Below are 25684 nucleotides of genomic sequence, written 5' to 3'. Positions count from 1 at the left end.
AAATTCACATCGTTTTATATTTTGCAAAATAAAGTTATTCTTCACCAAATTTACTTTATTTTTCAGGAAGCGAGCATCACTGGCAAATGCCAGCATTTATCTCCCGTCCCTGATTGCCCTTGACAAGTTGGTGATGAGCGGTTACTTTGAACCAAGATGCTGGAGGAACTCAGTGGGTCAGGCAGCATCTATGGAGGGAAATGGACAGTCAACGTTTCAGGTTGATGCACTGGTAAAGGGTCTAGACCAGAAACATTGACTGTCCATTTCCCTCCACAGATGCTTCCTGACCCACTGAGTTCCTCCAGCATTTTGCGTGTTGTTCCAGATTCCAGAATCTGCAGTCTCTTGCATCTCCAGTGAAGTAACAGTGATATACTTCCAAGTCAGGACATTTCCAGCTTGGAGGGGAACCTGCAGGTAGTGGCTGGGATATCTTGACAGTGGAATTGTGCTGACAGAGGAGGTATAAAGAAGAGTGAAAATTTTGAATTTAATAAGTCGCAGGGCAGAGAATGTACAAGGTTACCGAGGGTAATTTTAAGGGATCAGCAGAACACATCTGAATACAGAGACGACGATCACTGGTCAGAGGTTGGGTACCCATGGAGAATGACTCAGCTGCTGACGCCCAATCTACAGGGAAATCATAAATGTAAAGGAAAACTTTTTCCAGGGAAAGGGAACCAAAAACTGCAGGGCACAGGTTTGTGAGAAGGGAAAGATTTAAAAGGGACCTGAGGGGCAACTTTTCACCCAGAGGGTGGTGCATATATGGAATGAGCTGCCAGAGGAAGTGGTTGATGCAGGTACAATAACAACATTTAAAAGATACTTGGATAGGAAAGGTTTAGAGGGATATGGACCAAACATGTGCAAATGGGAGTAACTTAGATGGTCACCTTGGTCAGCATGGGCAAGTTGGGCCGAAGGGCCTGTTTCCGTGCTGGCTCTATGAGTGCAGCTTCCATGACACTAATGTGATACCATCCAGGACAAAGTAGCCTCCTTGACTGGCATCTCATCCACCACACTAAACATTCACCATCTGTGCACTGTGGCTATAGTGTGCTCCATTTACAAAATGTTCTTCAGTTATTCTCCTGGACTATTCTGATGGCACCTCACAAACCCACAATGCTCTACCATCTAGAAGGACATGGGCAACAGACACATGGGGGGACAACCAGCTGCAGGTGCCCCTCCATCACCAGAACGGTAACCTTGAACGTTCCATCACCAGAAAGGTGGCAACCGTTCGGGAAGGCAGCTCACCGCCACCCTTTCATGGGCAACTAGGGATGGGCAATAAATGCCGGCCTTCCAACGGCCTCATCCCCCAAAATGAATTAAAACTAAATGACAGAGGTCTGGATGTCTTGGAGACCAGGTGGGACAGTGGACATGGGCCGTAGCATTAGGCAAGGAAGCAGCTAATGTTCAAGAGCTTGAAGTTAATGGTCTTTGTGGTGGGTTAAAGCACCATGGTCCTGGTGGGATCAGACTGGGCACCAAGATTGCTCCCTACATCATTCCATTATAATAACCATAGAAGCAATGGAGTCAGAGATAATGGAAAAAGTTTTAGAGAAAGACCAGTACAGCTCCTTCAAGTCCAAATTCATTTCAAAACTAAAGTTATTGCATTGCTGCTACCCTATATGGACTTGTGCTTAACGAAAACTTGGATGCCCATTTCTAAACATGCTCCAAGACTTGGCAATCCAACACCTGTGTTTGCTGGTTCCCACTCGAGCGACACTTCCATTTTAAAATCTTCATCCATTCCATTTTTCAGATCTTTCCTTAACCTCATCCTCCCACATCCCTACAACTTCTACCAGTCCTACAAACTCTCCAGTTCTCCCAGTTCCTGTTATGTATCCCCAGTTTTCATCACTCCACTTTCAGCCATACTTTCAGCTGCTTTACTGAAACTCCTTCCATCTTAATGAAGAGATTCCTTATAATATGCCTCTTTGACCAAACCTTTGGCCAGCTCTCACATCTCTTTCTTTGACTTGACGTCAAACACATTTACAGGCCATTCCCGTGTTACGAACAGGTTCGGTTAATACAGACGTCCATGTGTCAATTTTGTCTACAAGTCGGAAAATATACAGAAATCCCTGGTAATTCCACAAACGTATACAAAAATCACCATGGTAACCATACCTCCCCAGTGTTGTAATGAAGGACATCAAATAAACACAAGACCGATAAGAAAGAACAATTACTAAAAGTGGAGAGAGCGAGGAAGCTTGTTCCGCAGTTTGTAGGAACGATCACATGTACGTATATCAGACTTTAAAATGTATTATGCAAGCTCATTCATATGTAGAGATTTCTTTAAGTCAGACATTCATTCCCCAGGAACGGCCCATAAATGAGTCTGACATCATGCCAAAGATAGAGACGCAAGAACTGGCCAAATTAGTCCCAGAAAACAAACACCGAATGTCTGAGTGGAAACAGGTATAGACAAGGGAGATGATAGGTTCAGCCATGTCTAGAAATAACATTCTGTGGAAGCCAAAATATTCTCAACAAGAGAGTGCTTGCTTACCTTAGCGAGTTTTATAAAATGGCTCAATATTTCAGCTCTTATTTTCAACGTCTGAGCAGTAAGGATCTCTCGGACAACCCAGAAACTGACCTGCAGGAAACCCAAAGTTCAGTCACATTTTATAAATGCAAATGCATAAAGCATTTCATTACACTGAATCTGAGAGGGAATGGAGTGAGCACAAGCTCAGTAATATTTAATTCAGCTTGCTTTAATATTTTTAAATTAAGCAAACTTTTCATCCTACTTAAATTATTTTTTTACTAATTTGAATATTTCTGAATTTCAGAGATATTCATAGTTCTTGACAGCTAGCTATGCTTGGAAGCCTGGCTAAGCCAGCTGTCAGGCATTTTCAACCATTTCATAGGTGGGGCTTGTTCTGACCTCCTGCATGATGATACTATATTGTAGAAGGTTCTGCCGTTGTGCAGGATGATGACACCTTAGATTGATGCAACACTTAACAGCAAGTCAACATTCAGGATTCCGCCAAAAGCAAATGCCAAATTATACGTGTCAGTGGGTTCAAGTTTTGGCCTATTGAAACATGCAAGATTCTGAAAAGGGATTGACAAGTAAAAACCTGTGATTGCTCATGCTGAGCGAAGAGTCTGGGATCTGGATACATAGTTGATGGATGGAGAGTCAACTAAAGCAAGGAGAAATGTTTGGAAGCTCCAATCTCAGGTGTGTGGATGCCCAATCAGGGTCTAAATTCAAGACTGAGATCTATAGGTTTTTGAAGGGTTGGAGATTGTGGTGTTAAGGCCATGGTTGGCGAGCACACTCAGGAGGTCACATGGCCGACTGGCTCATGCTATGTGTTCAAGAATGAATTATGTACAGTAATAAATGATCCACGTGGGTCTGTATGAACAAGAAATCACTAAGTCCTCGATTGCACAGTTTTTACTAACATTTTTTAAATGACTTATTCAGGATATATGAGTTCATGCAAATGAGTGTCCAGACATTACAACACTAGCATCACTCACACAGGGCATGGTGGATCTCTAGAATTCTCTACCCCAAAAAGGGGGTATTCAATGAGGATGTAGGTACATTTTTGAAAGATCAGGGAATTGAGGGTTATGGGGACCTGGTACGGAAGAGGAGACGAGGACTGGGGCAGATCAGCTTGGATAATACTGAAGAGCAGGACAGGCTTGAGGAGGCTAAGTGGCCTACTACTGCTCCTGTTTTCCTGTGCTCTTGTGTTCTCACCTGATTGAACCTTCTTGTAAATGCAACGATGTTTGGTGCCAGGATGTGTTTGTCTTTCTTGTTCCATCCACAGCTGCTTAGTTCCTGGAAGATCAAATAACTAAAATAAAAATTCAACATCCTGTTTGCATTTCAGAAAAATAAGAGTGGAGTTTGAGTAGATCACAAGGAGAGGCAGTATTTCCACTGGATAATAGCCTTGCACTCAAGTGACCTTAAACGTCATGAACTAGGGCAATGATACGAATTTTGGCAATGATACGAATTTTGGCCATGATATGAATTTTGGCAATGACAAAGTAAATGCAACAAGTGCAGGGAAACTAGAGGGACATTTTCCATTGACTGTGGGTCTCTCACATTTGTCATCACACCTTACTTGCCCTGGTCTGTTTTTCTTTCCCTATCATCTTCTTGAAACCATATCAAAGATAATCTAATTGAGACTGGCTTTCTTTGTGCTGTTTAGAACTGATGAATTGGTTGCACTCTGTTAGAGAAAGATTTGATCACCGGATGCTGGTGCAAGACTGATAGCAATCAACTGCCCGTTATTAATTCCCTCCACACCTACAGTTCCATTCACTTCTCACTATTTGCTGCAAGTATAAAAATTTAAATGCCAAAATGAAACAAATGGATTTAATTCCATCTGTAAATGAAAATCCAAAATGTAATTCTCCATCTCACTGTTGCAATGAGGCTCAATGAAAGCTTGAGGAACAGCACCTCATCTTCCATCTGGACACATTGCAGCCTTCTGGACCTGATATCAAATTCCACAACTTTAGATAACTTGATTTCTCAGTCTGAATCACAAGTCTGTGTGTGTGATATTGGCTCAGTTCATTCCTCCCCCCACCCCACCCCCAACCTTCCTTTTTTCCTTTTACCCCTCTGGGAGTGGAGGACGTGCCCAGCCTGAGCTGCCGGGCAGGCCTTCCTGCTCTGCATTTCACACTCCTACATTCATCTGTCTATGTTCTCACTCTCTAACTGCTCCCATTCACTCATTGGCCAGATAGCCTCGTTCACAGCTTATCCCCATGGTCACCCTAACCCCTCCCCACCCTTCCCGAAACTTAACTAACGTCTTTTGTCTCCTTCCAAGTTCTGATGAAGAGCCTTCGACCTGAAATGCTGACACTGTTTTTCTTCCCACAGATGTGACCTGACCTGCTGAGTATTTCAAGCAGTTTTTTTTATTTTAGATTCAATTCCATCTCCCTCACAAAGGACAGAAAAAGCCACGGTAAAACTGCAAAATATCAGAATGCTGCTCAGAAGACAAAGGGTGGCACAGCTGGTAAGAGCTGCTGCCTCATGGTAAGAGCTGCTGCCTCACAGCTCCAGCGAGCCAGGTTCAATCCTGATCTCCGGTGCGGAATGTTTGGAGGTTGCACATTCTCCCTGCGACTGCGTGGGTTTCCTCCTGTTTCTCTTCTCTCCTCCCACATCTCAAAGATGTGCGGGTTGGTAAAGCAAGTAACTGACTTGGTAAGTCAGCCATTGCAAAATGAGTGGTGGAATCTGGGGGCAGTTGACGGAACTGTGGGGAGAATGAAACAGGCTTAGTTTAGAATTAGCATAGGTGGGTGCTTAGTGGCTGTCATGGACTCAGTAAGTGAAAGGGACTGGCTCCCAGCTGTATGACTCTCTGAATAAAAGTCCCAGAGAAACCGGTCAGCCTTCATCTACTCACAGAAAAAGCCATTCTTTGTTTCAGATGATTTAGGGCAAGATTTAAAAATAAACAAAGGCAGGTTTTCTGAGGAACTGTAACTGTAGTGTTACACCACTAAACAACATTGGAGTAACAGTGACTTCTACAGGGATGTTACAGCTGGACAATGCTTGAGTCTTTTCTCACTGACAGAATCAGTTCTATTTTATTTTAAATGTGGCCTTCTTGGGATTGATCCACAGACATTGAAGTATTAGTTTACTTAACTGTTTTGGAGTAGATATTTGCCCTCTGTTGAAGGGTGCTTTATGGATTTGTACAGTAGCAGGTCCACAATGAACTCCAATTCTGAAATTTGGTCCCTTCAACAGAACTGCATTTAAGAAACAGTTCCAGATTCATCTGCCACCTTAATGAGCACTTGGTGCACACTAGATGACAAAGTTCTACCTCTTCATTTTTACTGCAGGTTTCTCCACAAGAAGCAATTATATATTTTTTAAAAATTCCGACTACAACCATATAAAGGGGTGCTGTGCAAGGGAAGGCACTTTGCAAGTCCAGACCAAGCTGACAGAGCTTCAGTTTATGTTCTGTAGTTCACGTTAAATTAAACTTCATGGCATTCTTATGTTACTAGTTTTGTCAGTGATGATAACCCAGCACCTTTCCCGATCACTGGTCATTCCAGTACACTTCACAGCCAATAGAGTACCTTTCCCTCCCCACCATCAGTAGTATCTACATGAGGCACTGCATCAAGGCAGCAACATCTATCAAAGATTTCCCACCATCTGGGCTATGCCATCTTCTCGCAGCTACCATCGAGCAGGAGGTACAGAAGCCTGAAGTTCCACACTGCAAGGTACAAGAACAGCTACAACCATTTGGTTCTTGAACCAACCAGCAAAACCCTAATCACCACTACAGTTCAGCAACACTATGACCACTCCAATCATTTTGCACCAAAATGGACTTCTTTTTTGTTCTAATTGTGTTTTGTTCTTGTAAAAATTGTGTGTAATGTCTAATTTAAGTTTTTCTTGTGAATGCTGCTTATCTGATGCTATGTGCCTGTAATGCTGCTGCAAGTAAGTTTTTCATTGCACCTGTGCGTACATGTTCTTGTGCGTATAACAATAAACTACTTTGACTTTTGAAGTGAAGTCATTGATATAACGTAGAAGATGGGGCAGCTTATTTTCTAAAGCAAGCTCCCCGTTAACAGCAATTTTTTAAATTAAAGTGACTTCGGTCAAGAGTTAAATATTACACAAACACAGCACTCTAAAAACGCAGCATTCCTGCAGGATTGTGTCAGCCTAGATTTTTGTAATCACATTTGCAATGCATCGTGAAGCCACAACATTCAGTCTCTGAGCTAAAGTGCCAGCAACTGAATCATCACTGACCCTAAGATGTCACCATTCCACATCAACTGTCGAAGTTATACCATTTGCATCATGTTTGTTTTAAACATAGTGCAATAACAACCATAATCCTTTTAAGCTCATTTCATTTTGCCCACGCATCCATTCCAATTTTTTCTGACATTGTGAAAAGTCTAACCCGAGCAAACATGAGACTTGGCATCGCAAATGATTCTGCGTTCGACCCCAAACCAGATAATCACAGTGCTTCCTTGGAAGGTGGCCCTACATAATTCTGCAATTTTACTTGTGTTGCACCTCTTTGATCCTCAGTGAAAAGTTAGGAAGTGTGAAAAACTTTCACAAGCCAAGTTTACTAATTCCGCTGGACCCATTGAGGAATCTGAGTCTCGTATTGTACAACACTTCAACTTCAAGATTCAGCAGTGGAAAAGTAAAACATGAAGTCAGGAGACAGTTTTATCATCACAGTACACTGAAACTGCACCGATTCGATGCAGAAGCTTTTAAAACACAATTATGGACTGTTAAATTAAGGGAGGATACCGCTTTTGTTAGGTTTATTAATTTGTTTTTCTGCCTTAAGATGATAAACAAGGAACTTGTTAACCTGTCCAGATACAGACGGGGTAGTTTGTACGTTGGAAACGAACAAAAACTTTTTGTGGGAGAGGATCACAGAAGCAGTGAGAGGACAGGAGAGCGAGCAGGCACAAGAAGAGCAGCTGTCAGCTGACCTCACTGACTTAGTGAGCAAGCAAGACTGCTCAGCGCTCCCAGGTCTGCTCAGCTTGACCCTGCCTGCCCCGATTGTTGCAGCTTGGGATGGGGGCGAGGAAGAGAAGCCCCGCCCCCACCCAGCAGAAGATGCCTGCAGCCAATAAATCCATCCCGCCGGTCTCCCAAACGCTCGTTCATATGTACGGGGTGTCCATAAAAATCAGGCATTCGCAACCCAGGGAGGATCTGCAATCATTGTCAGACTTTGGGCATTCAACTGGCCTTCCTTTCAGAGAGCAGTCTGAAACGGGAAATAGAATGCAAGGGTTGTGCTGCTGCATAATGTAAACCTCATCACTCAAAAAATAAATTGGCTCACACTGCCGTCTCAGTAACCCCAATTGTACTTTTGATACTAGGCCAGAATAGCACACCTAGGGCAGTCCACCAATCAGAAGTTCAGCAGACTCCCAACTGACCAGCAGCTGATTAACTGGCAGCCCAGTTAACCGAGCAATGCTTCCAGGTTAAAAGGACTCCAATTCCAGGCTTAATAGTTGCTTCTGCAGAATACAGTTAGAGCAGAGTAAGAGTGCATTAAAAATGAATAACATTGAAGATTTTTAAGATATCTTTATTAGTCACATGTACACCGAAACACACAGTGAAATGCATCTTTTGCGTAGAGTGTTCTGGGGGCAGCCCGCAAGTGTCGCCACACTTCCAGCACCAACATAGCATGCCTACAACTTCCTAACCCGTACGCCTTTGGAATGTGGGTGGAAACTGGAGCACCTGGAGGAAACCCACGCAGACATGGGGAGAACGTACAAACTCCTTACAGACAGCGGCCAGAATTGAACCCGGGTCGCTGGTGCTGTAAAGCGTTATGCTAACCGCTACACTACCGTGCAGTAGAACAGATACCTGAAGCAGCATCATGCAGTCTTGTAAACATGTAAAATGCCAAAAACCTAAATGTGCTGCTTCGACATTTGGAAATCATTTAGAAGATGGAAAAAGCTTTTACTGTAAAACAACTCTCAACAATCATGGCCGAGTATTTTAATAAAGAAAGTTAAGCATTGTGCAAAAAGGTCTGACACCTTTTAACACGTTTTGAAGGCACGCCCCTCTATTTCTCCAGATAATTCAGCTTAATTTCAAAATCTAACTGAGCTGCTGAAAATAGTTCATGTTTTCCACTATTTTTGGTTTCCTGCAGAAACCATTTCTTGCTCCTTTGAGTTTTGATCTTCATTTATTATTAGCCATCTCTTGCCTTTTACAGATGCCCAATTTCAAGTCAACAGAAAAGCAGCACTTTTACTTTGCTGAACTGCTCATACATCACAAAAAAAGAGGCTTGTATTTAATTAGTGCCTTTCAAGTTCCTTTTCAGGAGGTCCCAACATTCTTTACAGCCAAATACTGTTGAAGTGCGACCATATTGCAGTCTGAATCACGACAGGGAACAGTGGAACCTGCGTACCAATAAGGGGGCAGTTGCAAGGGTAAGTCCTTCTAGGTATTTACACCCCAGTGGTTGTTAGCAAAGACCAGTTACCAAGGTTTCAGAACAATTACAATCCAGCTGTCTTCACAGACAATTTAATCTAGACTAGAAGGACTCCGCATCATGAAAAAGTTGATAGTGGTGGTGAATACAGTGGTAGAAAGTTAGAAAGTTAAAAAAAAGTGACAAACCAATGCTGAAAATCTGAAATAAGAGCAGAAAATACCAGAAACACCAGAAACACCAAGCAGGTCAGGAATTTTCTGTGGAAAGAGACACGTAGTTAACATTTCGTGTTGAAGGCTGAAATCTCTGGTACAGCTACTCATTGCTTCTCCAGGGATCATATATAGAGAAAACTTCTCAAAGCCAAGAGACCAGAGACACAAGGGTTTCTTCATTGACATGGCTTCCTGTAAATAACTTTACTTTCTGGTTCACCAGCCCATGTCAAAATATTTGTCTGAACTTTGTGGTTCTCCAGAACTGCTTCACTTCCAATTCCTTGTCCATCAGTCCAAGTCTGGAATATTTCTTTTAAGCTTAACACAGATTGTTTCCAACCTCCAGCTACCACACTATAGGAAGGATGTGACTGCACTGGAGAGAATGCAGAGGAGATTCATTTGGATGGCATGGTAGTGTGGCGGTTAGCATAACGCTTTACAGCGCCAGTGACCCAGGTTCAATTCCCACTGCTGTAAGGAGTTTGTACGTTCTCCCTGTGACTGCGTGGGTTTCCTCCAGGTGCTCCGGTTTCCTCCCACATTCCAAAGACGTACGGGTTACGAAGTTGTGGGCATGCTATGTTGGCGCCGGAAGCGTGGTGACACTTGCAGGCTGCCCCCAGAACACTCTATGAAAAAAGGTGCATTTCACTGTGTGTTTCGATGTACATGTGACTAATAAAGATACCTTATGTTGCCTGGGATGGAGCATTGCAATTATCAGAGACCACATAGAGACCCGAGAGAGGTATATAACATTTCCCCAGGAGGAATTTTGTTTTGAGGAAACTTTTCCCCAAAACAAGTATCAACAGCTAGAGACTATAGGTTAAAGCAATGTGCGAGAGGTTTAGAGGTTACCTGAGCAAGAACTTTTTAACCCACCCCCCCCCCCCCCCCACAAGACGGTTGGAATCTGAGTGGGTTGTGAAGGCAGGTACTCTCATGACATCCAAGAAATATCTATGAATTGCCAAGGAATAGAAGCCTACAGACCAAGTGCTTGTGCATGGGACTGGAGCAGGTGGGCAATGGATGGTCAGTATGGATTTAGTGGGCTGAAGGGCCATTTCCATCCTGTGCCACACTATAACTCCAAAGCACGGTGCTTTCTTTGCAAGTAGACACTGAATATTCAGCAAGGTAGTTAAAGATCTTTGCTGACAGAAGCGGTGAGGAGAATTAATTATGGAAGTTCTAACAGAGCACAGAAAATAAGAGGAGTCCACCTGGATTTACAAAAGAGAAATCATATTAACTGAGGTTGTAAGTAGCAGAATAAGTAAGGAGGAACCAGTGGAAGAGGTGTATTTGACATTCAGAAAGCCTTCAGTAAGGTGTTACACAAGAGGTTATGAAACAAAATTATAGCACACATCAGATTGGGGGTTATATACTGACATTGACTGTGGATCCATTAACAGACAGAAAACCGGGTAGGATTAAATAAGTAATTTTTAAGTTGGGAAGCTCCAATGAGTGAGAACAGATGCAGGAATGATGTTTTCCCCCTTGGCTGAGGTGTCTAGAACCAGGGACAGTCACAAAGTAAAAGGGTCGGCTGTTCAGCACCAAAAGGAAACTTCTTCTCACAGAGGGTTGTGAACCTTTGGAATTTTCTACCCAAGGAGGCTGTGCAGACTCAGTGGTTGAGCATATTCAAGACAAATTGATAGATTTTTTTTTAGATACTTAAGGGAATCAGGAGATACGGCATTACTGGAGGAAGTCAGCACGGAGGTACAAGATGACCACATTGTTACTGAACGTGGAGAGGGTACAGGGACCTACTCCTACTTTTTATGTTATCAAATATATTTCAATGAACATAGATGGACTTTTTCTTACACTGAAAATTCTCAGAGGCCAACTGGTTTTCCATTTAATGCCAAAACGAACTTTTTGGGTAAGAAAGCCTCTAAAATCACCAAAGAAATCATTAAAACTAATTACCAAATAAGCCTGTCAATCCCACACACCCACAAACATTGTAAGCTTTCAGCATTTTTACATTTTCCTACTGAATGAAAATGTTTTACAGATCAGCGCAAGTGAGAGCAGCATTATAATCCATGCTGGGCTTCGCAAGTAGCTTTGCTGATGACTAAAACAGGTAAATCATACGGAATACGATGAGCAAATTACATTGCCAAACAAAATCCAGAATGTCACAAGGCTAACTAGCAGATTCGATATTTAATACCCCCGATGTGCAACTTTTTAAACTGCACAAGAATCAAGAAACTGCTGGAAAATTGAAATAAAAACAGAAAAAGCTGGAAACACTCAGCAGGTTAGGCAGCATAACTGGGAAGAGAAGCAGTTAATATTTCGCATCTGAGACCCTTTATCAGAATGAAGCTTCACAATTATATTTCAGCAAATTCACTGCAGATGACTGCAACTCAGGATAGTGGGTGCAATCTCCTAACCCATTACACCAGTATGTGTCCATATTACATAGTGGATGCCCCAGCTTCTATTGCTACTGTGGGCTTAAGATGACAGTGCGTGCCAGCCACCCCTGCACTGAATGGTGAACTCCCTCAGGGTCCAGGGTCCCCAACTCTTCAGCCAGGATATCTGCCCACTGAACCTGTACCAGGTTACACCTGGTGTCAGTATCCTCATAAAGGTGGATGGGAGACCTCTGCTGCCAGGAGAGAGCAAGTGAAATTATATTCAATCAAGTTTAAATACTGTATAGTACAAGTGAGTGGGAGAGCAGTGCAGGGTAGTGTCTATTGCTTGTCATCTTAATTCTTCAGCTCACTCTGACCTGTCTGTCTGTGGCCTCCTGCACTGTTATAATGAGGCCCAAAGCTTGAGGAATGACACCTCATCTTCCAACTGGACATGTTGCAGCCTTCCCAACTCCACACTGAAATTCTCCAACGCCAAGCAACTCACTTTCTCCGTCCACATCAGAACGGGTTGTTTCTGCTGGATCTACACAGCCAGATCTACCCCTCAAATCCCATAGCCCTGAACTTCGCAACTTTTATGTTCCATTGCTTTTCTCCCCCACCCAATCCCATCACTCTCTAACTGCCCCATCAACCAGATGACCTCTACAACTTATCCCTATGACAACCCTGGCCTCACCTTATCAGATATTCCTTTTGTTCTATCCATCCCTTCGCCACAACTTAAAACTAACTTGTTTTCTCTCTTTCCCAGTTTTGACGAAAAGACTTCAACTTGAAACGTTAACTCTCTTTCACTCTCCACAGATGCTGCCTGACCTGCTGAGCATTCCCAGCATTTTCTGTTTTTATTTCAGATTTCCAGCATCTGCAGGTTTTGATTTTCATGAGATATATTACTTCATGTAAAAAGGATAACAAATTAAGGGGAGAAGATAGAAACAGAGCACTGAAGTGGATTATTAGCCACAATTGTATTGAATGGCAGAGCAATCCTGAAGAGCAGAGAGGTTTCCATTCAATGCTTCGATATTACTATAAAATTGCCTTGGTTTTATAGTGGGTAGTGAATCCAATATTACTGGATAATAAAAACAGAAAATGCTCGAAACACTCAGCAGGTCAGGCAGCATCTGCAGGAAGAAAAGCAGTTAACATTTCAGATCCGAGACCCTTCATCAAAAGGGAGCTTCACAATTATATTCCAGCAAATTCATTGCAAATCAGGATAACAGGTGCAATCTTCTAATCCATTACACCGGGATGTGCTGCATTTGGTAAGAGAAACAGTTACTGCTTCAGATCCAAGATGCTTCATTAGAACTGATAAAGAATTCTGGACCTGAAACGTTACCTCTGATTCTCTCTCCACAGATGCTGCCCGACTTGTTTTCCAGCACTTCCTGTTTTTAATGCCAGATTACCAGCATCTGCAGTTTTTTTTTAATTTTCTGTTACTTAATTTGCATCTTCAAATTGATGACAAAAGTGACTGCAGATGCTGGAATCGGGAGCAAACCAAACTGTTGGAGGAACTCAATGGGTCAGGTAGCATCTGTGGAGGGAAATGGACACTCAACATTTCAGGTCCAGATGAAGGGTCTTGACCCAAAACGTTGACTGCCCATTTCCCTCCACGGATGCTACATGACCTGTTCAGTCTCTCCAATAATTTTTTTTTTAATCTTCTGATCGGTTCTGTGTTTCACTGGTAATACAACCTGTGAAAGCCTATGCAACAGTCAACACACCAGCAAGATTGCTCTTCAAACATCCAGCTGTGAGCTCCAAAGGGAATAAAGCCTCTTGGTGCACAGACATCAAGCAAGTCAGTGATAGAACTACAAATGGTTGGGATCAGAAAATGAGAGAACAAGAAACAAAAGGCCAGTTCCTCTACTGCTCTTCATATGGGAGTAGTCAAGAGCGAGCACTTTCAACCTTGCCTGGGCTGGAAGAAAACCTGCCCATAGCACAGGCAAAACTTCCATATTTCTTTTTTTTTCATGGTAAATGGAGAATGTGCAAACTCCACACAGACAGCACCTGAGGTCAGGATCGAACCTGGGTCGCTGGAGTTGTGAGGCAGCAGCTCTACCAGCGGCACCACCGCACCTCCTACTGTAAGGGGAGGAGGTTCTTCTAAAAAAAAAGCCCCATCCTCAGTGACGGTGGGGCCCAGTAGGTGAAAGCTAGCCACAAAGACAAAGCTTTCTCAGGCACTGGGAGTACCTTCACCAGAACACTGGTGGTGGCTTAAGAATGTGCTCACCGCCATCACCTCAACGACAATTTGAGGTGCCCAATAAATGCTGTCCCTGCCCGCAACACCCACGTACCAAAAGGTGAACAAATAAAACAAAAATAGGACAGGTAAAAATCTAACTCTATCTGGACAATCAAGAAAATGACAAATAGTCTTTTACCACTAACTTGCAGTGCTCCAGTTTTCAAGGGTCCCAGGCACACAGGGGTCTCAAAGAAGATAATCATTGCCTTCCTCTGAAGCACCACAGCACAATGAGACTATGCAATTGATCTACTGGAGGGTTCAAGCAGCTGCCAAAACCCTTCAAGCTTCACTCATGCTTAAACCTGATGAGTTCATTGCTTTGTGATGCTTTGCAGACATATGCCATTTTGCACAGTTAAGATACTTCTGAGTAATAACATCATACACTAGTAACATTCATGTACAATAACACATACTAAATGGAAGAACAATTGGCTTGCATTTCTCTAGGCCCACACAATTATTTCCCAGATGCTTTTTTCAGAACATGAAAATAAATTGCACAATTCCCCAACATCTAGACTAAAAACAGATTTGTGATATTTTGCTCAGGCAAAGAAAATTTAACCTACGTTTCCTGTACAAAATCCAAGATTGATCTTTCCTCTTTGGAATGTTCATGAGCTCTGCACCCTGAACTCTCTGATCCGCAGAGAGTGGAAAATTCAGCTGACTATCCCAGCTTCCGGCTGCTTTCATTATACCAGGAGTCAGAAAGCATTACAAATCAATACAGGCTGATCATGTAATTCAAATTCCAGTAATCTGAAATTCATTTCGCTTCACCCTTTTATCTGCTGCAAGCAAACAACTAGAAAAGACTCGGTCACAAACATGCTTCAAAAAATTCTACTTAAAAGGTAGTTTGCAAGTCATTTTTCAGTTAAAGTGAAGTTTGTGTAAAATATCCTCTCTCTACGTCTGTCCTTGACTTGCACCTAGTGTATGCTGTGTGCATGTAAACATTACATCTTTCCCAAACGTATGCTATCCCACACAATTGAATGAGTTTGACAGCATTACTGAACCAAAGTGGCATCGGCAAATGTAATTTGCAGAACAGTTAAAAATCCTTGTTCTTGCATTTGTAATTTTGAAGGAATTGTCAAGGACATTTCTCAAGGACTTCTGCTTCAGCAAGAGGTTTCGAAATGCTTCTTCATGGCCAGACTAATGCAAATATGGAACTCCCTCCAAAGGAAAAAAAGAGCAATAGAAGAATACATGGAAGAATAAAAGGTGTAAACTATTTTCTAAATGGGGAGAGAATTCAGAAACCAGAGGTGCAAAGGGACTTGGGAGTCAGTTCAGGATTCCCTTAGGGTTAACTTGTAGGTTGAGTCAGTAGTAAAGGCGGCAAATACAACGTTAGCATTCACTTTGATAGGACTAGAACACAAAAGCAGGGATAATGGAAACAACAAGATGCTGGAGGAGCTCAGCAGGCCAGGCAGCATCCGTGGAGAAAAACAGTCAACGTTTCGGGTCAGGACCCTTCTTCAGGACTGAAGGTAGGAAAAGGGGAAGCCCGATATATAGGAGGGAAAAGCAGAGCAGTGATAGGTGGACAAAAGAGGGGAGGCAGGGTGGGCACAGGGTGGTGATAGGTAGATGCAGGTAAGAGATAGTGTTAGGCAGATGCGGGGGAGGAGGGGAGAGCAGATCCACCGGGGGATGGGTCACAGGTATGGAGGCAGGAGGCATGGGGGGAGGGGAGAAGAAGAAAAGGAGAGAGAAAATAGGCTAGGAAAGGGAAGAAAGGAAGAGGCAAGGTGGGTGGGGGGGGGGGGGGAGAGTGTGGGGTGGGGGTTGGTTTACTTAAAGTGGGAGAATTCAATGTTCGTGCTGTTGGGCTCCAAGGTCCCAAGACGGAAAATGAGGTGTTGTTCCTCCAGATACAAACTGAAGGAACATCACCTCATTCCAAATGCAAACTGGAGGAACAATATCTCATTTTTCTTCTTGGCCTAACAGCATAAACATCAAGTTCTCCCACTTTATGTAAACTAACCCCCGACCGCCACACCGCCCACCACCCCGCCTCTTCTTTTCTTCCCTTTCCTAGCCTAATCTCTCTTTTTTCTCCTCACCATTTTTTCTCCCTCCTTTTCCTCTCCTCCCCTCCCCCCATGCCACCTGCCTCCATACCTGTGACCCATCCCCCGGTGGATCTGCTCTCCCCTCCTCCCCCGCACCTGCCCATCACTATCTCTTACCTGCATCTACCTATCACCACCTTGTGCCCCCCCCAACCCGCCTCCCCTCTTTTGTCCACCTATCACTGCTCTGCTTTTCCCTCTTATATATTGGGTTTCCCCTTTTCCTATCTTCAGTCCTGAAGAAGGGTCCTGACCTGAAACGTTGACCGTCTGCTTTTCTCCACGGATGCTGCCTGACCGGCTAAGTTCCTCCAGCATCATCGTGTTTTTCATCTAGATTCCAGCATCTGCAGTCCTTTGTTTCTCTAAAAGCAAGGATGAACTGCTGAAGCTTTATAAGGCACTGGTCAGACCATATTTGGAATATTAAGAGCAATTTTGGGCCCCGTACCCAAAGGAGGATGTGCTGTCCCTGAAGACAGTCAAGAGGAGGTTCACAAGAATGATCCCAGGAATGAAAGGCTTAACCCATGAGAAGCGTTTGATGTCTCTGGGTCTGTACTCGATGGAGTCCAGGAGGATGAGGGGTGGATCTCATTGAAACCAACCGCATAGTGAAAGGCATCGATAGAGTGGACGTGGAGAGGACGTTTCCAGTAGTGGGAGAGTCTAGGTCCAGAGAGGAAAGCCTCGGGATAAAAGGGACGTCCCTTTAGAGCAGAGATGAGGAGGAATTTCTTCAGCCAGAGGGCAGTGAATCTGTGGAATTTGTTGCCACAGAGGGCTGTGGAGGCCAAGTCATTTAAGTTATTTAAGGCAGAGATTGATAGGTTCTTGATTGGTAAGGGGTTTAAGGGTTATGGGGAGAAAGTGGGAGAATGGGGTTAAAAAAAAATCAGCAATGATTGAATGGCAGAGCAGACTCGATGGGCCAAATGGCCTAATCCTGCTCCTGTATCTTATGAGCAGAATAGTAGCTCCAGTTAATAAGCTGCAATCCAAACCTGAAACTTTAACTAGTCGAGGGCATCAAGGGAGACACAGCCAAGGTGAGCAGATAGAATTAGGATGCAGATCAACCATGAAAGACAGAAAAATACTACACCTACTCCTAGATGGACAATTAATAGCAATGACCTACCATAGGTTTCAAACTACATACACATCTGGGAATCCATAAAAAAAGTAAAAATAAAATCAAAATACTCAGCCTCATATATGATGTGACACCATTTAGCTTTTATGGGGTAGCAGCAGGTTTTGTATCTGTTTCCAAGTGACAACATGTGGGATTTTCATTCAATAAGGTTGAGAACCACTGTTCTAAAGGTTACATATGGTCTTTGAGCTCTTAGGAGAAATGCAATTCCATCTGATGGGTTCCATCTAGCGTCGATGAGTGCAATCCACTAATTTACTGACTTACATATCCACATAATCTTATATCCACCCACTGGGATACAAGGTCCATGATGCCAAGTTAAACTCATCCCATCTACCTGCACATGATCCATATCCCTCTGTTCCCTACCTGTTCATGTGCCTGTCTAAATGCCTCTCAAACCCCACTATCATATCTGCGTCCACTACCACCACTGGCAGCATATTCCAGGTACCCATCACTCAACGTTTGTAAAAAAAAAACTTGCCTTGCACATCTCCTTTAAACTGTGGAGGACATGCCCAGTCTGAACTGCCGGGCAAGTCTCCCAGCTCTGCATTTTGCAACTCCTACATTCTTTTGTCTACGTTCTCACTCTCTGACTGCTCCCATTCACTCATTGACAGCTGGTTTACAGTTTATCCCCACTGTCAACCTGGGTTTACCCTATGAAATATCCCTCCTCCCCCACCCTCCCTGCAGTTTAACAAGCTTCTTTTGTCTCCTTTGACCTGAAACATTAACTCCGTTTCTCTTCCCACAGACACCGCCTGACCTGCTGAGTGTTTCCAGCATTTTCTCTTCATACTTAAGGTTTCCAGCATCTGCAGTTTTTTGTTTGATTTTCGTGAAAGACCACATTATTACCTAAATGAAGCAATAATACAAAATGTTGCATTTCAACGGGATCAGGATGGTCTCATTGGCATGCTTCATCCTTGAGAAATCCAAACAAATTAGTCAGACAGGATCTCTCCCATTAGCAAAGCCATGCTGATGAGCCCTGATTAATCCCCGTCTCTCCAAGTGTAGATTAGTCCTTTTTAAATTATTTTGCTGACTATTTCTCTACAACTGACATTAGATTCACTGGTTTACAACTACCTGGCTTCCCTTCTTGAATAAAAAGGTATTGCCCGTATTCCTTGGAGTCTTGAAGAAGGAAGGGGGACCCTATTCAAACACACAAGATCCTGAAGGGGTTTCACAGGGTGGAGGTCCTCGTGCACAAAACTCTAAACATTAGCATGCAAGTGCAGCAAGTATTTAGGAAGGCTAATGAAATATTGGCAGTCTATTGCAAAGAGTATAAAGTATGAAAGTTGACAGGGAGAAAGCCCAGGATTGAAGTGCTCCCAAATTCCTGATGGGATTCAGGTCAACAATAAACTTCTTAAAAAAAAAAGATTCATCTTGTTTGCCCTTCTTTGGTCCTGGTTGGTTTTTGACTAGGAGAGAAAGCATGTGATGCTACCCTTGGTCAAGCATAGAGTTTATTCACCAGAACAGCTAGATCTTGCTAGCTGTAATCTGAAATCAGAGTTGGCCAGGAACGGAATGGGCAAGAACCCTGGTCCATCTTAACCATCCTTCCCAATCTCTCACAGCCTGACATAACTTCTTAAAGGCTCCCACCTCACTAAGCTGTTTGAATCACCCGGGCAAGGTGGAAACACAACTGTTAATGCTTCATTGGGCTTTCAATGGAAGATTATCGAAAGCACACAGAATTAGCAATGACCTTGCAACGATTATTTGGTTGGAGGAAACAGTGGAGGAGGAGAAGGGGCATCTTCTCTAACTGGCGGTCTACCCTGGGGCTTCTCATTATTACACTGAAGGCTTGGAAGAAGGGAGTAGACGGAGTTTCACGGACAAGATTTCAGATGACACCAAGTTCAATGGCACAATAAACTGTTGAGCTGGATGAAAATTACAGAAGGGACATAGACTAGGTAATTGGGCAAAGCCTTAGCAGGGTGCAGTGGGGTTAAATGATGTCATCTGCTACAGACCAGATAAGGGAACATCAGAACGTTTTAATTTTAGGATTGGGGAGTTCAAGGGGAGTAAAGACTTAAACAACCATGTGTACAAGTTACCAAAACATGGAAGCCATGTACAAAAATCATAAAAGTTATTGGGAAGTTGGCCTTTATCTTGGAGTACAGAAGAGAGAAGCATATATTACCTCTGACACAATGGCCTAGATGACCCCATCTGGACAACTGCATTTACTTGCAGGCTCTGAACCTCAGTGGGGATACATTAGCCTTGGACAGGATGCAGGTCCACAATGATAATACCAAGCTTTGAAGTTAAATTATGAGCAGAGGTCAAGTAAACTGACCTTTACTGATAAACTGAGTGTATACGGCTGAAGAGTGATTGAAATCACAAACAGACAGTAGAAATTTGATCGGATGGATGAGCAAAAAGTGATCCCTAGAAATTCACCAGTTGATAGCACAATACAAATAGTCTCTGAAATTCTGTTCCATTCTTAGCAATGGATTTCAGAGGCATGATACCATGGAGCCCTGTTACTGTACGTCACATAAGGTACTGCTGAGTGGGGCTGAATTTCCGGGTACATTTCCCCTGGTGGGAGAATTTTAAACAAACAGGCAGAATCCGATCGGAGCCAAGGTGTCCGGGAAAGGGAATTGGAAATCTGGAGAAGAACCTTCTGAATGCTGGGGGGAATGAAAAGTTTCAAGGCTGAGATTGCGTTATGAAGGGCTGGGATCATGGAGTAAAGATGCATCAATTAAGTTGGGAAACTGATCAGGGATAATCTCACTAAATGGTGGAACAGGCTTGAGGCACTATCAACTTCTGATTCAATAAGGAGGAAGATCTGAATTACTCTTAAGCATCTCGAACCCTCCCCAAGTCATTTACTCCTTTGAGAGGTGTAGTCAATGAACACAGACCTGTCTAAAGGGAGAGCAAATCAAATCCTTGAATTTTATAAAATATTTCATTTTCTCCCGTCCAAAATGTTGAAAATGGAAAATTATCACAATGGACACAGACACAAAAATGGGAAGACATTTCTTGTTCAAGTGACAAAATACTTTAGGATTTGCAGTTACTAATGTCGGCTATTACTTCAATCACACTTCAGTTCATACGGTCCACTTATAGTCACCCAGCCATCAATAAGGAAGGAACAGACAGGAGAGATAAACTTGCATTTACATAGCACCTTTCACAAGTTCAGGAGCACTTAAATAAAAAAAATACCCTTCAACTCATACAGCAGTTTACGTGCTTTCAATGGGTCAGTGATACAACATGGGGAATAAATTGCTGGACTAGGAATCCAAAGGTCTGGAGAAATGATCCGAATGAGATCATGTCCCATCACAGCAGCTGACAAATTTACATTTGGTTAATTACGTAAATCAGGAATAATTTTTCATAAGCCTCAGAGATGTGTTGTTCACTCACGTTCCAAGAGGAAGAAAATCTACTACCTTCGCTTGGACTGATCTGCATGGAACTCCAGATTGAATTTAGAACATAAAATTAAAACCCAACCCGGCCATGGCCAATCAGAACCAAATGGGATACTTGGAACAGTTTCCCTGACCTGGAGACATTTGCAGAAAAGCATAGAATTAAACTTGCCATGTTGCACACACATTGCTATTAATCAGGGATAGAAGGCACATGCAGTAATACTAAGCAAGTCATCCCGAACTGGATAAAGAATTGAGGCAGGCCAGCATAGCGCGGCCTGACCCAAATGAAGTGTCCCATCAGAATATACACTCAACACAACTTCAAACTCCAGGATCCATTCGGCTCAGAATGAGCAGCTAGTTTCTCACTCAGACCCAAGACAAGGTTGATTCCAAACCAAGCAATGAAACTCACCATCACTTCAAAGGTAACCAAGGATGGGTAATAATAGGCCTTCCAGTGAATGAATAAAGAACCTTCAGTTGTGAAAACACTTTCATTACAGAATAATTTCACAATTATTTTGTTACAAGATTCAATTATTTCAATGCTACCTCCCCGTGTTAGACATCATGGTAACTTTATGCTCATTTTATTAACCCATCCTTCCGATAGTTACTGTCACCTCACTAGCTTTATGGTTGGACTCTCAAAAGCAGCTCAAAATGACTCTCTACAAATAAAGACAATTGAAAGGCTTACTACGAGTAATTCACATTTGTTTTTTTTTAAATCAAAGTTTCAAACCTTCAATGTTAAAATGAAACAAAAGTTCTGTAAAGGGAAACAATTTCCACTTCATTCCAGCTCCTTCGTGCTATACACTTGGAGCTCACGATAATTATTCTCCTCAAAAGCCATTGCCTTAAAATATGTGAATTATCAGCCTGGATAGTGGAAGTAAAAACAAGAAAAAAAAAATCAGTAATTGCGTCACGGTCTGCAGGACTGTCTCAATTTGTTTAATGATCCGTGCTAACCTAGAACGCTGTACTGTGCTAATGAAATGCAGCCAAGCGAAATTAACTTACAAGCTTTGATTAAGGTAGATGGTACCACACCACAATGGATTTAGTCATCAAATAGGAACTGCAAGCCTAAAACACAGGCTACTGCTCTTTAAACTCTGCCAGAACATGACTCTCAACATCTATCATTCAATGATCAATACCCATGCTTTAAGGAAAGAAATACGTCTGATAGCCTAAAATGTTAAATTTCACAAGCAAAGATCCTTTATCACACTTCCTTGAGGCCCACAACTTACTGTTTAACATTAATTTCAGTTTCAATGTCTAATTGACTGTTTCAAAGCAATCTATTTCTTTTATATATACTTCTAGAGCAATTATTACTTCAATTTTTTCCAGAATTGTCAACCAGCAAATAATAAAGCAGTATTAAAAAAATCAATTAAATGAATTACAGAATAATTTAGCATAACTTAATCCTATAATTCCTTTAATTTCATCAGAGGACACCTACTGCCTTCATTTCCAGAGTCGACACTGGAAAATTCACTTGATGTCTATAGTACACTTATGGAACTTAAAATGATTGCGGTGGTTACTCCATTTAAAACAGGCAGACAAACACTTAAACATTAAACTGTTGCAAGTCTCCATCCTTGGCTTCCTGACACTTGTAGAAAAAAATCCACCTGCACTACTTCACTTGGACTGCAATCCATGTTGCCACAGGTCTAATTGTCCACTATTTTCTATTTGCAATTAACCATTAAAAACAGCCACAGACTCTAATCTGAATCTACAACACTGCATGGAAAGAATTAACTTAATCGTACTCATTTCTGCAGTGATTTTGAAGTCAGATAGAGTCAGAGACATACAGCACAGAAACCAGTCCTTGAGCCCACCCCATCCATGGCGATCTTTTTGCTCACCTACACTAATCACATTAGGATTGTTTCCTTCTACACCTTGTTTAAGTGTCTAAATGCATCCTAAACAAAGTACATGGTAATTGTATAAATAGTAATTGGTTCATTCCAGTTACTGTTTCACTAATGTGGAGGTGTAACTTATTAAGACTTTTCAGCAAAGAGATTAATATCTCTTTTCATTTATTTATTCATTTTTCAGGATCTGGGCATCAATGGCAAGGCCAGAATTTATTATTCTTCCCTGATTGTGCTGGAGAAGATGGCAGTGAGCCGTCTTGTTAAATGGCTTGAATCTGGCGAAGATATCCCCACCTCGTGATAATGCCGGGAGTTCACTGATGTCGCCTGCAGTCCTGGAAACATTCAGCAACAACAACTGCAGCTTTAACAGAGTGAAATGTTCCAAAGTGCCTCGTGGGAGAACTGATGAACAGTACCCTGCAGTGGGCTACAAGGAAAGTTTAGGACGGATGACCAAAAATTGAGTTTAAGTAAACATCTTGGAGAATGAGAGAGTAGTTTTAGGGAAGGAAATCCAATAATAACATGGATGTTGACCTATACTAATCTTTCTAACCAATCTTATGGGGTTCACTACACTGGGGACTAAGTTTTCTACACATTTAAATACAATACACTTCTTTGCTTCTCTATTTTATGCATCTGGACTTAAAATTAGGATTCACGTGGCTTTCTTCATTCTTATTGATTCCTATCTTACAACAGGGAAAACACTTCCTGAATACTTTTTACTTGCCTTGAAATGCACCCTCAGTTGATGGAGCTAAACATCATCACTTTTCACTCTGCCTCAGAAATTCATTCCATTGAATTCTGGAGACAGTTGAACACAGCGACAGGGAAATAAAAGGACTAACATAAGCAGGTGAGAAATTCAGTCATATCCTTCACTCTCATCATCAGGAGCATGCACTGAGACAGCTTCTTTAATGTAGCAAATGCCCCGAGTGCTCTACAGGACCTTTGCTGAATAAAAAATGGATGCTGGCCAACACAAGGATTCATGAGAACAGGTGAGCACAAAGCTAGGTCAAAAGGGTTGGGTTTAAAAGAATATCTCAAGAAAGAAAGAAAGAAAGGAGGCAGGGCCGCTTAGGGCATCAACTCCAGAGCTTTGGACCTCGGCAGCTGAAGGCATGGCCCCTAGTGGTGGGAAGATCACATTCAGGGATAAGCAAGAGACCAGAGTTGGAAGAGTACAGGTATTGTAGAGGGGATTACAGAGAGAGTGAAGGGCTAGATCACACAGAGATTCAGCCTTAATATGCTCACTGTCATCCAATACCAAACAAGCTGCTCTCACATCTACATAACTCCGCAATCATTTCTATTCATTAAATAATGTTCATATCTTTTAATGTCTGTAGTTCATTTACTTAATAACTGACAAATAGTTTATGGAACTGTGAAAATAACTCACTGACTGCTAATAATTACCAATGAGGAATGTTAAAGCAACAAGGGCATTATATTCCACCCATCTTCTTCAACTGGTTATCTTTGGTCACTTGTACAACATGAAAAATGTAATTCTGTACCTGTGAGCTTACAAAGTCTATGTGAGCTCTCAACTTAATCTTAATAATTAAAAAATGTTTTTCACAGGGAATAACATAACAGATAACTACACGAGGGTGAAATGAGTGAGAGGATATGTTGATAGGGTTCAGCCTGAAGGGGACAGTGTCCCGTCCACACACTGTGTCCCTTCCACAGACTCTATCTACACTTCTCGCTGCCTCAGTAAAGCAGCCAGCATAGTCAAAGACCCCACCCACCCCAGACATTCTCTCTCCTCCTCCCTCCCATCGGGCAGAAGATACAAAAGCCTGAAAGCACGTACCACCAAATCCCACTGTTATAAGACTATTGAACAGTCCCCTAATATGATAAGATGGGACCTTGACCTCACAATCTACCTCGTTATGGCCTTGCACCTTATTGTCTGCCTGCACTGCACTTTCTCTGTAACTGTAACACTATATTCTGCATTGTTATTGTTTTTCCCCTGTACTACCTCACATGCACTGATATGATGAAATGATCTGTATGGATGGTATGCAAAACAAAGCTTTTCACTGTACCTCGGTACATGTGACAATAATAAATCAATTGCCAATGAAGCAGCACGAGAGGAGGCACACATGGAGCATAAAATTGTTGGGCTGAATGCCCTCAGCCCTTGCTACAGGTTATACAAAATCCCCATCGCTTTCAAAGATCCAGAATCCATGTGTGGTAAGGAAGCACTGACCTTGAAAAGGGTTTACCACGCAGATCTAGCTATCCCTGTGGTCAATTTAACCAGTTTGCTGGCATCTGGCAGCTAAGTTATCAGGCTGACCGAGCAGCCAAGCATGTTAAAGAATTCTTGCACAAAATAACAGGAAGTATCAAGCAGTTTGCAATTAAGTTTTTAAAACATTAAAGAGATTAAAATGTACTCACACAATCAATGCTAAGATATCATAGTTTATATAAAAATAATCTTAAAATTCCTTCCATTTTGGAAACATCAGCAGCAGAATTACAATCCACATATAAAAGAATATTCTAGAATGATAGAGTTATTATGGTTTAATACACCATTAAAAACTCGCTAATACAACAAAGCATTTGATTTATAGGGCTTTCTTTAAAAAAAAGAGAGACTGGCTCATGAAGAGCTCAAGTTTGCCTTAATTTAAGTGACTTCTCTTGATTACGTGGACAGAACACTGAAATATGTACAGTTACTCCAGACTTCTGTGACATCCTAAAATTAACGTTAGGTTCATGCACTTTATTACCACCTTAAATTGGAGACCAATGCATTACTTTCAGAAAACATGAAGAATCAATAATAACTTTTGGCTTCTGCTTTACCTTTATGGCTCCAGACCAGTCAACGCTCACCAAATTTACTATGTTGAAACAAATTCTACGGGATGGATAAGTAGCTTTGGTTTTGCAACAAGGGTCAATGCAATGGTAAAATG

At 42.2% G+C, this 25684-nt stretch overlaps 1 protein-coding gene across 3 annotated transcripts in view; it reads right to left on the bottom strand.

Annotated features, from left to right (window-relative positions):
* The window catches only part of LOC127582257 (ras-specific guanine nucleotide-releasing factor RalGPS1-like), a 636204-nt gene that overhangs the window by 437432 nt on the left and 173088 nt on the right, over nt 1-25684 (bottom strand). For all 3 annotated transcript variants that reach the window (XM_052037419.1, XM_052037422.1, XM_052037421.1), the window contains 2 exons: nt 3794-3877; nt 2567-2656 (listed from right to left, as the gene is read on the bottom strand). In XM_052037419.1, the coding sequence (XP_051893379.1) occupies nt 2567-2656; nt 3794-3877 (174 nt within the window). The remainder of the gene's footprint in view (nt 1-2566; nt 2657-3793; nt 3878-25684) is intronic.

Source organism: Pristis pectinata, chromosome 23, assembly GCF_009764475.1.
Source record: "Pristis pectinata isolate sPriPec2 chromosome 23, sPriPec2.1.pri, whole genome shotgun sequence".
In the NCBI taxonomy this organism is placed as follows: Eukaryota; Metazoa; Chordata; class Chondrichthyes; order Rhinopristiformes; family Pristidae; genus Pristis; species Pristis pectinata.
The sequence above is the reverse complement of the archived record's forward strand: the minus strand, read 5'-3'. Positions and strand labels throughout refer to the sequence as shown.